The sequence below is a fragment of the Pleurodeles waltl genome, chromosome 3_2 (genome assembly GCF_031143425.1).
Source record: "Pleurodeles waltl isolate 20211129_DDA chromosome 3_2, aPleWal1.hap1.20221129, whole genome shotgun sequence".
In the NCBI taxonomy this organism is placed as follows: Eukaryota; Metazoa; Chordata; class Amphibia; order Caudata; family Salamandridae; genus Pleurodeles; species Pleurodeles waltl.
In genome coordinates, this window is record NC_090441.1 from 187,534,975 (window position 1) to 187,548,683 (window position 13,709).

The 13,709-nt window shown below is 45.9% G+C and overlaps 1 protein-coding gene across 2 annotated transcripts in view; it reads right to left on the minus strand.

Moving 5' to 3' along the window:
• Window positions 1-13,709, minus strand: part of SLC23A3 (solute carrier family 23 member 3) — a 119,283-nt gene that overhangs the window by 51,140 nt on the left and 54,434 nt on the right. For both annotated transcript variants that reach the window (XM_069227138.1, XM_069227137.1), the window contains one exon: window positions 11,661-11,914. In XM_069227138.1, coding sequence (XP_069083239.1) covers window positions 11,661-11,914 — 254 coding nt within the window. The remainder of the gene's footprint in view (window positions 1-11,660; window positions 11,915-13,709) is intronic.

Below are 13,709 nucleotides of genomic sequence, written 5' to 3' on the forward strand. Positions count from 1 at the left end.
CGCCTGGAAACCCTTGTTGGGTAGCAATGCGCTATATAAGACCTAATAATAATAATACTACCAACGGTGCTTATATTTACCCTTACGTGGGCATACTAGAATTCTGTCTCTTTTCTAAAGTTTTTTACAGCTAAGTCTTATAAAATCAAATTTGACTTCATAGACTTACAGTAGCTCTTTTCTGTGTTTCACTCAAACACCTTTGTAAACAAGTCTAACAATAATAAATTGCAAAGTGGTACAGCTTTTGTTTATCACTGAGTAATGGGAAATCCAAAATACAGTGCATGAGTGTTTATTAAGTTCCTACTTTGTGCCTCTCCAGTGATCATTTGATGGCAGACGCTGTGACAGGCAGTTTGCTCATTTTTGCGTGAATGTGGCCATGAAGCATTTGCTCCCCTAAAGGTGTCTGTCTCAGCTGTTCGCATCTGCATCCTAATGAAAAGGGGTGGGGGTGAAGCATGTCAAACAGATGGTTATACCTAAGACCCTTCCTAACACCCAAGGCATAGCTTTATGCATCCTTCAGATCAGAGGAGCAGACAGGCTCCTCAGGGGTCCTTCCAAAGGCTGTGACATAGGGCCTCATTATGAGGTTGGTGGGCCGACTGCTGGCCCACCAGCCCCGTGGAGAGAAGACCGCCAGGGAGGGAGCCGACGGTTGCTCCCTCAGCCCTACTACAAGGTTTCACTGGGCTGACCAGCGGAAACCTCAGAAAACTGAGGTTTCTGTCAGTCAGCCCAGTGGAAACCATGCAGCGAGGAGCCGAGGCCAATGCCATTGCACAGAGGGTGCTCCTAGCACCCTCCGAATACACAGTGTCTGCCATAGCAGACAGTGTGTATTCCGAGGGTGCTGGGGATGGGGGGGCCCTGTACTGCCTCTTGCCATGTCAGTGCAGGACCCCCACTGTGGCCCCCAGTACTGCCTTTCTGCCAGCCTTTTAATGGAGGTGACCCGCCATGAAAAGTCTGGCGGAAAAAGGGCTTGTGATCAGCACGGCGGCACCGAACTCAGAGCCGCCATTGCTGAGCATGACTCCGACTGCCACCACCACGTCAGAATCCTTGACCCTGGCGGTGGTGGCGGTCCCCTGGCAGTCAGACTGCCAGGGTTGTAATGTGGCAGTTAGACCACCTGTGTGGCGGTCCGACCGTGAGTCTCACAGTCTGAAGACCGCCAGACTCGCAATAAGGCCCATAGGTTTCCATTGGAAATTGAGTTTTTGGTTTGTTAATAACTTTGGTGCAGTTTGACGAATCTTTACAGAACTTTCCATAAAAAGGTTCATCCACCTCAGTTCTTTCCTGGGAAGTTTCAGGGTGATCCATCAAGTGGGGACCGAACAAAAAGGGAACCATAAAACACGTTTTCCCTATACAATTTCGGGTGAGGGTCAACCTTAGTCCCGATCTAATAAAAAAGCCCCTACGGGCCCCAGATATTTACCGTTTAATCACACTATTAGTCATCAAAACAAAACATCTTCGCTGGAATCCTCTTGCCGGACCTGAAAAACTGGATGGAGGAATCAGGTTGGATATCATGCAATCAAACAGGGTCTGGTCCCAGCAAGAGTACAATAGATAAACTAGTTGCGCTCAGCACCCTAACATCGAAACAAACTCAGAAAAACAACTCCTTTCATTGATTTTTTCAAAAGCCTTTGATCACGTGGACAGGAACTTGCTGTGGTGCAAATTAGCTTCATGGAACATCCCAGCCAACCTCCTGTGGGCAGTACAGCTATTGTGCTCTGAAACATGGACGAAGGTTGGTCTGGGCACAAATAAGGGCCTATCCACAGCCATCCCAACAGGTCGAGGTTTATAACAAGGCGGTGGCCTCGCACCCACATTACTCGCTCTGTTCATCTCTGACTTGAGTCCAGCTCCGGATGAGGCACATTCACACCCCCCACAAGTGGGACAGCACTGGCTGACGTCACTCCAGCATGCAGATGACATTGTTCTTATGAATCTAACTCCCATTGGTTTGCAAAACATGCTCAATACTCTGGCCATAAATTGACATATTTGGGAAACATCCTGAACAACTAGGTCCTAAGCAACTACTTGCCTGAACCACTACTGCTAAACAACTAAAAAGTCTCTACAATGAAGTACTGAACAACTACTGTCTAAATAATGATTGACTGAACAACAAATTTGAAGGTAAGTTTTTTGTTTTTTTTTATGGTTTATGAGTTGTTTAGAATTGATATACATATACAGGGAGTGCAGAATTATTAGGCAAATTAGTATTTTGACCACATCATCCTCTTTATGCATGTTGTCTTACTCAAAGCTGTATAGGCTCGAAAGCCTACTACCAATTAAGCATATTAGGTGATGTGCATCTCTGTAATGAGAAGGGGTGTGGTCTAATGACATCAACACCCTATATCAGGTGTGCATAATTATTAGGCAACTTCCTTTCCTTTGGCAAAATGGGTCAAAAGAAGGACTTGACAGGCTCAGAAAAGTAAAAAATAGTGAGATATCTTGCAGAGGGATGCAGCACTCTTAAAATTGCAAAGCTTCTGAAGCGTGATCATCGAACAATCAAGCGTTTCATTCAAAATAGTCAACAGGGTCGCAAGAAGCGTGTGGAAAAACCAAGGCGCAAAATAACTGCCCATGAACTGAGAAAAGTCAAGCGTGCAGCTGCCACGATGCCACTTGCCACCAGTTTGGCCATATTTCAGAGCTGCAACATCACTGGAGTGCCCAAAAGCACAAGGTGTGCAATACTCAGAGACATGGCCAAGGTAAGAAAGGCTGAAAGACGACCACCACTGAACAAGACACACAAGCAGAAACGTCAAGACTGGGCCAAGAAATATCTCAAGACTGATTTTTCTAAGGTTTTATGGACTGATGAAATGAGAGTGAGTCTTGATGGGCCAGATGGATGGGCCCGTGGCTGGATTGGTAAAGGGCAGAGAGCTCCAGTCCGACTCAGACGTCAGCAAGGTGGAGGTGGAGTACTGGTTTGGGCTGGTATCATCAAAGATGAGCTTGTGGGGCCTTTTCGGGTTGAGGATGGAGTCAAGCTCAACTCCCAGTCCTACTGCCAGTTCCTGGAAGACACCTTCTTCAAGCAGTGGTACAGGAAGAAGTCTGCATCCTTCAAGAAAAACATGATTTTCATGCAGGACAATGCTCCATCACACGCGTCCAAGTACTCCACAGCGTGGCTGGCAAGAAAGGGTATAAAAGAAGGAAATCTAATGACATGGCCTCCTTGTTCACCTGATCTGAACCCCATTGAGAACCTGTGGTCCATCATCAAATGTGAGATTTACAATGAGGGAAAACAGTACACCTCTCTGAACAGTGTCTGGGAGGCTGTGGTTGCTGCTGCACGCAATGTTGATGGTGAACAGATCAAAACACTGACAGAATCCATGGATGGCAGGCTTTTGAGTGTCCTTGCAAAGAAAGGTGGCTATATTGGTCACTGATTTGTTTTTGTTTTGTTTTTGAATGTCAGAAATGTATATTTGTGAATGTTGAGATGTTATATTGGTTTCACTGGTAATAATAAATAATTGAAATGGGTATATATTTTTTTTTGTTAAGTTGCCTAATAATTATGCACAGTGATAGTCACCTGCACACACAGATATCCCCCTAACATAGCTAAAACTAAAAACAAACTAAAAACTACTTCCAAAAATATTCAGCTTTGATATTAATGAGTTTTTTGGGTTCATTGAGAACATGGTTGTTGTTCAATAATAAAATTAATCCTCAAAAATACAACTTGCCTAATAATTCTGCACTCCCTGTAATGTTGTTTAATATATATATATATATATACATTCTAAACAACTCATAAACCATAGAAAAAAGAAAAACCTACCTTAAAATTAGTTGTTCAGGCAATCGTTATTCAGGCAAAATCATTGTTTAGACAGTAGTTGTTCAGTACTTTGTTGTAGAGACTTTTTAGTTGTTTAGCAGCAGTTGTTTAGGACCTAGTTGTTCTATCACATATTCGCCTTCCAGAAATTACACAGCAAATTCCCTACGTCAACCTGGAAACCAACTTTGAGAGCATTCAAAACTGATCCCAATGCTGTCCTATGGATCAATGACTTTTCCAAGACAAATGAGCTAATTTCTTAGCAAGGTCCAGAGCAAAGTCTATCACCTGGTATTTCACCTTTCACAGCATACGTCACCCACGCCAATCTAATTAGAATTTGAGCTCCCCGAGCAAGGTCTGGCACAAGAAAGTGCCCTTCTCAAATATTTTTCATCTGTAAGAAAGGGCCCGCCGAACCCTCTGAAATCATTAATTTGGAAGGAGATTCAGAACAACAGCTAAACAGATTGCAGGGCTAAGGTGAGAAGTGAACACGTAAGCAGGGATACTACCTGGCTGTGGCACAAGGGACGTTTTCACAAACAGAGACATTCATGGCTATGCATCAAGACTTATAAGTCACCTACGCCGCAGAGCTATCTTCCTGAACGTATCAAAGGCTTTTATAAATCTACATTTTTAGCTTTAAGAGATGCAAGGGATGCAATGCCAGCATGGGCCCCAGAGCCAGCTTCATTGTCATGCAGGCTATGCCAGGGGCCGAAGGGATCTTATTTGCACATTCTCTGCATATGCCCCACTTTGCTCGCGGCATGCAGAACGCTTTTACGCAATCTGTTTAATGCTAATGGAATAAGATCATTCTGCTCTCAAGGCAGGGCCCTCAAGTAATGGCATGCTTGGTAAAATCTATCACTATTGTAGAACAGCATTATAAAGCAGTTGCACAATCCAATCTAAGCGTTCGACCTCCATTCATCTGCACCTTTTAAGCACTGGCACTTTGCATGTCTCCTTGCCTCAACCAAGGGGTTTTATCAAATGTTCTCAGGGAATTGTACCTACATTGCACTTTTGATTGGCCCTACGCTGTTATAGTGTGATCTTCTTTCAGTTTATTTTCCTGTGTTTTTGAGTCGAGCGCGCAAGCGCTCTGACCTGTTGTAATCTATCTGTGGCTTTTTAACCACACCCACTGCACGCGTGTCACTATCACTCGTTCATGGGCTTGCCCTTCAAAAATCCTTTGTTATCATTGGTAAATGCTTTACGTTTGTCCCTCCTTGGGGCGGTTTTGTTACCGCCTTGCAGACTGCCTCTGTTACATGGATAATTGCATGTTTGCTGATACGTTTGACTGCGAGCAAACTTCTTTTTACTTTTGTGTCTCTCATTCGCGCTTATGCTCATGGCGGATGTGGCGCTTTGAATCGGCTCGCTTATGTCAACTGTTTTACTTTTCATTTTCAATTTATGTGGCAAGAAAACTCCTATTAGGAATTTACAACGCTAATAGCTCTAACTCAAGCAAACGCGAGACCCATTGCATTGCAAATGTTTGTTTTATCAAGCCATCGCGTACTCTTCTCTTGTATGGAGACTGAAGGGAGAGTCCTTAGGGAATAGCACACACATGGCACTTTATTTGTTTTAGTTGGCTAAAGTATGAGCCTCTTCACAGCTGTTTTGGCTGTGATTATAAAATTAAGGGACAACTTTGGAGGTGAGCACTCACTGGCATTGCATAGGCACATGCTCAACCTTTCAGGGTTTTTTCTAAAGTGTTCCTGCTTTGCTACTCGGTGCCCCCCTTTAGTTTCTGGGCATTAGTTTTTAAGAGATATTAGCACTAAGGGGCAAATAGCTTGTTCACCAGTATTTTAATCTGTGTGCACAGGTAGAACCTAGGATACTTGCCAGAAGTTTCATTTATGTCACTGCAGGTGGATATACAGACCCTTGCTGTGTGTTCCTAATCTGGTAAATTGTGTCCGCTTCGTCAGTCGTTCCCGCTGCGCACTCATTTTAAGTAGTATTAAGGTTAACATCAACGTGCTTACGTACCAGCTTGGCCACCATGTATATATTTGAACAGTCAGGATGTTTATAAAGTGATTTATCCTGGAATGTCTTAACTTTTACCTCAGTTTTATCCGCGAAGCACTAGATCCTAAGTAGCAGCTGGATTAACGAACGAACAAATGACGCACCAGCAACATACTCTGGGCACATTTTATCTGTTCATATTGCGTTTTGTATGTCATGTAAGGTTTTAAGTAATTATTGATTAATTAAATCTTGATTAATAAAATTTAAATTGGTCCGGGCACTTTCTTCTGCATCCCAGGGATGTACCATCCCAGCAATCACCCCTCACCAATTCACTCTCTAAGGTGGCGGTCCATTGGCACGTCTATTCCATCCTGTGTTGGTGAGGTGGGACCCCCACAGCCACCTCGCTCAGTTATAGGTCACATGGTCATGAGTTTGCTCCTTTTTATCTGTCACTTAATTTTTCTTGACTTCCTTCCATGACGTGGTGGCAGAGCCACCATCACTGCCCTACCTTCGTGGTCCCATCTGCATCACCCGCGTCCTTTCGTTGCATGCCCCTGATATCATCTCTCTCCTTGGAGCCCTGAGCTGCCACTGGGGAGGAGACACATAGGACCTCAGTGGTGAGACACTCCACTTCTCATTTTGTGAAGTTTACCATTCGACTCAACACTTTAATATTTTCATATCGAGCTGTTGTGCTCAACTGCAATGCTGGTCTACTCAGTGGAACATGGGTCGGGTATTTATGGCCACCAGTTTCAAAACATACATGCCATACAGGGGGCTGACAAGGGACTCTGTGGGCTTGCGTTCATCTGCAAAAGATCACTACAGGAGTGAGGTACTCATTTTAAAAAGAAAGCTGGTGTTATAAACAGGAATGTGACTCCCATCACATTGCCTCTTTGCTTGAGAATCTCTTGAGAATCCCCTATGTAGATCCTATGAATTGAGTGCCTCCTCTGGTAATCCTCTGTGCACACGCCTCTAAAGATCTGCCCCTGATCTCATCACATTGGTCCTCATGTCTCTAAACCTTACAAGGGTGGACTTGCACCTTCTCCTGGCTGGTGTGCATCCAGCTGCCGCTGCACACTAGAGACTAGGGACTACAAAGGACAGAAGGAAGTGTCACTCTCATCTACTAAACCTGCAAACCAAAAAGACCCTGACCACAACAAAACAATGCACAATCTTACTTGTATCAGGAGTGTTAGAAATGGGGTTTCTGGTTGGCTAGGGTATGCACCTAAGCCAGGCAGAACCCACCCACTCTAGTCAGGGCAAGGGAGTTACACGTCCAAGATAACCCCTGCTCACCCCCTTGGAAGCTTGGCACGAGCAGTCAGGCCTATACCAGAGGCAATGTGTAAAGCGTTTGCAAAACACACACACAACAAACGTGACGCAATATGTACACCACAAAGTAAACACAACACTGAGCTATGTAAAAATAAACTGTATTGCACAAAACATAATTAGACCAACATTACACATTAGTAATACCCTGCTACCTTAGCAGTTGTCAGAACGTTACACAAGTTACTAATACTCTGCAAGAATATGCAGTAGACACATTAGAACACGTAAGTACTCAGGATTCTGCAACATAAGCAGTAGTCAGCATTCACCTTATAAAAGAACTGTACTTGTCATAAACACATCACAAATATCCATTAAAGGAACATTAGAGAATATATGGCAAGTCATAAAAACATATATCAGCATGTCACGCCCATAAAAGGAACATCAGCACATATATGTGACATCAGAAAAATAGGCAGGTAACATATAACCCCCCAAGTGTCCATATCAGAATCATAAGACACAAATATGTCCAAAAAGTACCTGTAGCCTGATGAAAAGGCACTCCTAGTGCCAGGAAGATTGATATGGGGGGCCCCTGGCGCTCCTATGTGCAAAAGGGGGCCATTTTTATCAGGGGGAGGGGGTTGGCACGCACCACCCGCACTGGGGTTCCTCTCCCTGGGCCACTACGGGCCTCTCTGCAAAAGGGAGGTGGGGGGGCAGAACCACAACCCCACCGGGGGGGAGGGGGGGGAGAGAGACCTGGCAGTACGGGGCCTCCGATGAGGCTTCCTCCCGCCCACAATCTCAGTAGACTCAATGAGGGGCTCGGTGGGGCGGGGAGCCTCCGTTGAGGCTTCCTTCCCTGCCCGTCCTTCACTCTTGAGAACAAGCCCACCCGTGCCACAGCGGTGTAGCAGCACCCATGTGACTGCCTGCTCATGCCCCGGGGGCGCCTTCCTTGGCGTGCATCACCCCAGGGGAAGAGTGCACCAGCTCTGCTGTCACTCCTTAGGGCCCCGGGGGCACCAGGCAAAGCGCATCTCCGATGTGCTTGGATGTGCAGAGAGCCCGGGTCGCGGCAGTGAAATAAACACAGCGTTGCCCTTCCCAAAGCGCCAGGGGGAATCCTGTGGAGCCTGGGTTGCGGTTGTGAACGGGCACAGCGTTGCACTTCTGAAAGCACCGGGGGCAATTTTGTGGAGCCCGTAGCTGCAGGGGGCAGAGGCCATGGCACCCAGCCCCTGGAGACAGAACGGAGGAGCACAGGGCCGTAGGGCCCAACAACAGGCTAGCACAAGGGGTGCAGATGATGACAGATCCTCCTAGTGACTCAGCAGGTCACAGGTCAGCACAGCAGCAGCAGTCCAAGGTGGTTCCTGGTAAGGTCATCCAGCAGCATTCTGTGTCCAGTTCAAAGTAGCTTTCTTGTCTATTCATGTCTAAATTGTGGGGAAAATTCCCGTGTACTTATATTCAGTTCTGCAAAGCATTTTCAATGAGGAGAAGAGGGGGTTTCAACCAGTTACAACTGGTTCTAGGAGTGTCCCGTCTCTCCTCCAGCACAGGCTCCAAACATCAGTTGGGGGTAAACAACCCTATTGTGTGAGGCCAGGGCATAGCCTTTAAAAATGCAGGTGTGCCCTGCCTCTCCCTTCTCTCAGCCCAGGAAGACTATTCAGTATGCAGATGCACCTCTGTGACACCTCCACCCTCCCTGTGTACTGGCTGTCTGAAAAGTATTCACAAAAGCCCACCTGTCACTCTGTCCAGATGTGGATTGGAGTCAAGCTGCAAAACACCAGAGTCATAAGCACAGAGAAATGCTCACTTTCTAGAAGTGGCATTTCTGTAATGATAATAAAAAATCCACCTACACCAGTAAGTAGCATTTCTCACTACCATTTCAATCATACCAAACATGCCCACACTACCCCTCATAAATCAGACAATACCCCTTACACATAAGGCAGGGCATCACCAATGCAATCCTATGAGAAGGCAGCACTCACAGCGGTGAGAAACCAAATAGGCTGTTAGTCACTACTAGGACAGGCCACATTACTAGGCACATGTCTGCCCTCTACATACTCAGCACCCTGCCCATAGGGCTAGCTAGGGCCTACCTTAGGGGTGACTTACATGTAGTAAAAGGGGAGTTCTGGGCCTGGCAAGTAAATTTAGATGCCAAGTCCCTGTGGCAGAAAACTGCGCACACAGGCCCTGTGCTACCAGGCCTGAAACAGGTTTGAAAGGCTACTTCAGTGGGTGGCGCAAGCAGCGCTGCAGGCCCACTAGTAGCATTTCATTTACAGGTCCTGGGTATACGGATACCACTTTACAATGGACTTATAGGTAAATTAAATATGCCAATTAGGTATAAGCCAATCATACCAAGTTTACGAGGGAGGGCACATGCCCTTTAGCACTGATTAGCAGTGAAAAAGTGCTCAGAGTCATAACATCAGCCAACAAGGGTCAGAATAATAAGGAGGAAAAAGGAAAAAAAATTGGGGGAATGACCCTGTAAAAGGGCCAGGTCCAACAAGGAGGACACCCAAATGCATTATTCAGTGGCATCAACACATATGGTGCCTGCAGACTTACGTTAAAACACATCAAATGAATGGTTACGCAGAGTTAATAATCCTTGAATTTAGAAACCTGGGATTTTTGGTTGGACATCACCTCGGAGGGGGCAGCACAGGAGAGTTAAAGAATAAGGTAGCGCACCACAGGTCATTGTCGAGGCAGGGAAAGTGTGTAGGAGCCATCACACAAGTGGTCTCCTCTCCATCGGTTTTTCTTCTAGCTTCTCCTTGCTGTTATGAGTTGCATCAATGATGAGACATCCAGGAGACTGCTTATTGTGTACAGTCCTCCTGTTGGTCATCCATGAGGCATAGTAATTCTATCATGGTGCTGATTTGCAACCAGTGGCAAACGAAACAAAGGCAGAATGTTTTATGGAGAGTCCTGCTGCCCATGAGCAGAATTTTTCAAAAGAAGTCAGATGAGAGTTGGTCTCTGTTTATACAGAAGGCAGTAGGTGGGTGGTGCACTCGGCTAAGGACTACCAACTTTGTGGATGAGTTCAGGGCTGATAGACTTTGGTCTGCAACCATTGCTATATACATTGTATTTTTCACACTGGACCATCAGGCCTAGCCCATCACTTAAGAGAAACCAAGAGGGACTTGGGGGAATTTATATCACAGAGGCTCATGTGATGTAAGTACTGCTACAACAATTAATAGGCTACACTCCCGGAGAGGTTTGTCACCTACCTGGTGTATGTGACCCACAAGAGCTGCAGAGAGTGAGGAAGCGTAAGATTGTTTATGAATTACCCACGGTGACACTGAGCTCCGCAGGCATATGTCTAGGATCGGTGATGTCTTGTGGGCTACAATTTCAAATACTTTTCCATCAAAGAAGAAAATTAAGACTTAGAAACTGATTATGACCTTGAATATGGGTGATTCCATCACAAACGTGACAGAAATCCTGTCCGCCGTATTGCAATCCCATTATATCCTGTGGCGATGGTAATGCGGTGGACAGAATATCCGTCACGTTTGTAACAGAGTATTCCATCCACCAAGATTGTAATCGGGCCCTTAGTCTCCAAGGGAGATTTTCAAGGAGACCATCATTTGATGACACCAACTATGTCTCTGTAGTTTCCAGTTGAGGCTGCAACCCTGGCCTTCACCATTATACTGTCTACCGACCAAACACTCGGAGATATCAAGACTGCAGCTTGTAGCTCTTCACAAAAAACGTTCAGTAAGTGAAATACTCTGCAATACTAACAACCTGCTTTGAACATGATAATCATTGTGGTCCTGATAGATCAGTTCTATGTTGTGACCATCCAAAATATTGACTCCCACACACAGACTGCAAAGCTTCACCTCCCAAACATTTCATCACAACTATGTTCTGACGGTCTGCTGATGATGCCTCCCTAATGTTATCCCCCAGGAAGGACCACTCCCACAGCAATCTTCCACCCTAGAGTATCTCATCGCCCACAATGGGATGGACAGGCATGCTTGTCGAGAGACTTGTGAAATAAATGGAAGGAGATGGGGTCTAGTGGATATTGTGTCCTCACGATGTTGGAATTTTGAGACTTTGATGCAGCACTTGATTAGGGAATTGTGTTGGTCTGAACTAATCACAAGGTGTTGCCTAGGGCAACTCCAGTTACATGTTCGAACGCTCTATTGTATCCTATTTTCCATAATGCAGTTTCACTTGGACACCTGATACCATACTCTTTGATGTACATCACCTGATGTTCATACTACAATACAAATGTTCTTTCTACAGCACTCCACACTTCCTTATAGTTAGGTCTATGATATATGAAATACCTAAAAAACACAGAAAGATCTAATGGTTTATGCATCAACAAGGAATGAAAGGAGATGAAGGTGGGTGACTCTACCTGAGTGAGTCCAACGGTGCAGGCGTTGGGAATACTGGAAAACGCACCGGAGATGCTCCCCAGCGTACCACTCAGGATGTTCCCCACAGCTTCCATGCACACTCCGCGGTTGCAGGCCTGGCGTGGGAGGGAGGGTGCTCGTAATACCCGTGCACACAGCACGTAACAGCCAAGGGAGTTCATGCTGGAGGAGATAGCCAAGACGACCCCCGCAGCCACTGAGCGGGTACTGAGCAGCGGCCAGCCCAACTCACCTAGGATGAAGACAAGGAGAAAGAGCAGTTCATTAATGTGAAGGAGCCCAGTGAAGGACACCTTTGTGGCCTGTTCTCCAGGTAAAAGGTCACATATCCTGAGAGGAAGCCCCACCAGGGAGAAGGCCTACAAGCCCAGGAGCCTACTCCTTAAGTTATAGCTATCTCCTCAGAATGTTATTATGGGGCAAATTTACAAGCCGTTAGTGCCACCGGAGCATCACTTTTTGTGACGCTCTGGTGGTGCTGTGCATTACGCATATTTACAAGGCAGCACAAAGTCACTTTTTGTGATGCTCCAGTGGTGCTGTGCATTACGCATATTTACAAGGTGGCACAAAGTCACTTTTTGTGATGCTCCGGTGGCGCTGTGCATTACACATACTTACAAGGCGGCACAAAGTCACTTTTTGTGATGCCCCGGTGGCGCTGTGCAGTACGCATATTTACAAGGCGGCACAAAGTCACTTTTTGTGATGTTCCGGTGGCGCTGTGCATTACGCATATTTACAAGGCGGCACAAAGTCACTTTTCGTGATGCTCCGGTGGTGCTGTGCATTACGCATATTTACCAGGCGGCACAAAGTCACTTTTTGTGGCTTAACTCCACCCAGTAAGTATGGGCCCCTCCGACGCAGTTTTCTGCGGTAGAGGGGCGTGCAATGAGTGTTGCACTGGGCGTTCCACCGCAACACCCATTGCTTTCGACACTGCTTCAGATTTACGAGGAATCATAAACCTGTGGCTGTGCCAAAAACTAGCGCCACCCCAGGGGTGCATTACTATGGTGCAACGAGAAATACTTGTATTTCTCCTTGTTTTTGCTTTTTCCATGTGTGCTACATTCTGCAGCACACGACCATGAACGAAGGCCATGAACAATTGCCTATGTGCAAGAAGGTGTCCCTTCCTGCACAGAAACAATCATTAAATAATGACGATTTGGTACTTCTATGTGTTCTGCATTCTGCAGCACACGTAGAAAGAGGAAAAGGCCATGAATGATTGCTTATGTGCAAGAATGCGTCTCTTCCTGCACGTAAACAATCATTCCCTTCAATGCAGGTACCTTTGCACTATGTTGCAAGGATGCCTGCGTTGGCAGCTAAATTTAGCACTAGGAGTGCACGATATTTATGTAAATACGGCTCAACCCTGCGTTTCAAAACTGACGCAGCACCAGGCTGCGCTACGGCTGAGTAAATATCCCCCTATGTACAGTTGATGGAGGTCTGATCATCCTGACCCAAAGACTTTTAATCTCCTTCTGACACCTAGTGGTCGCCTTTGAACAAGCATCCCATAAAGCTGCTAATGTTGCGCTCTAATAGTTGTGGTTTTGCAGGTACAAGATTTTTAACGTTTTGCAAAAAATCACAACACATTTTGCTTCTAGTATGAAAGTTGCCAAACCACCGTTATTATATATAATAAATAAAAATTCGATATCACTGAAATCAAATAAAATGTTGCCACTTGACTGAATGAGAAACTGAAGGTGTGTGCCTCAGACTTTGGGGAGACTGCGGCCGAATAAACATATCGTGTCAGTAGTAAGAGATGTATCCGGGTGCCTCACTCAGTGGTGGGCCCCGATAGGATGAAAGGCTGAGTGGTCCCACAGACATTTCACAGCAGCCACATTGATGAAACCCAGTCTTTTGTACACGGATTCCCCAGCCCACTGACCAATCAAATCCGTGTTGGCGGATGGCCTCCTCCAACGTGCGTGTTTGGGGATGTTAAGGCTGGCTTTCATTGGCTTGTAAATTGCACAAAATGTTTCTATCGCGTA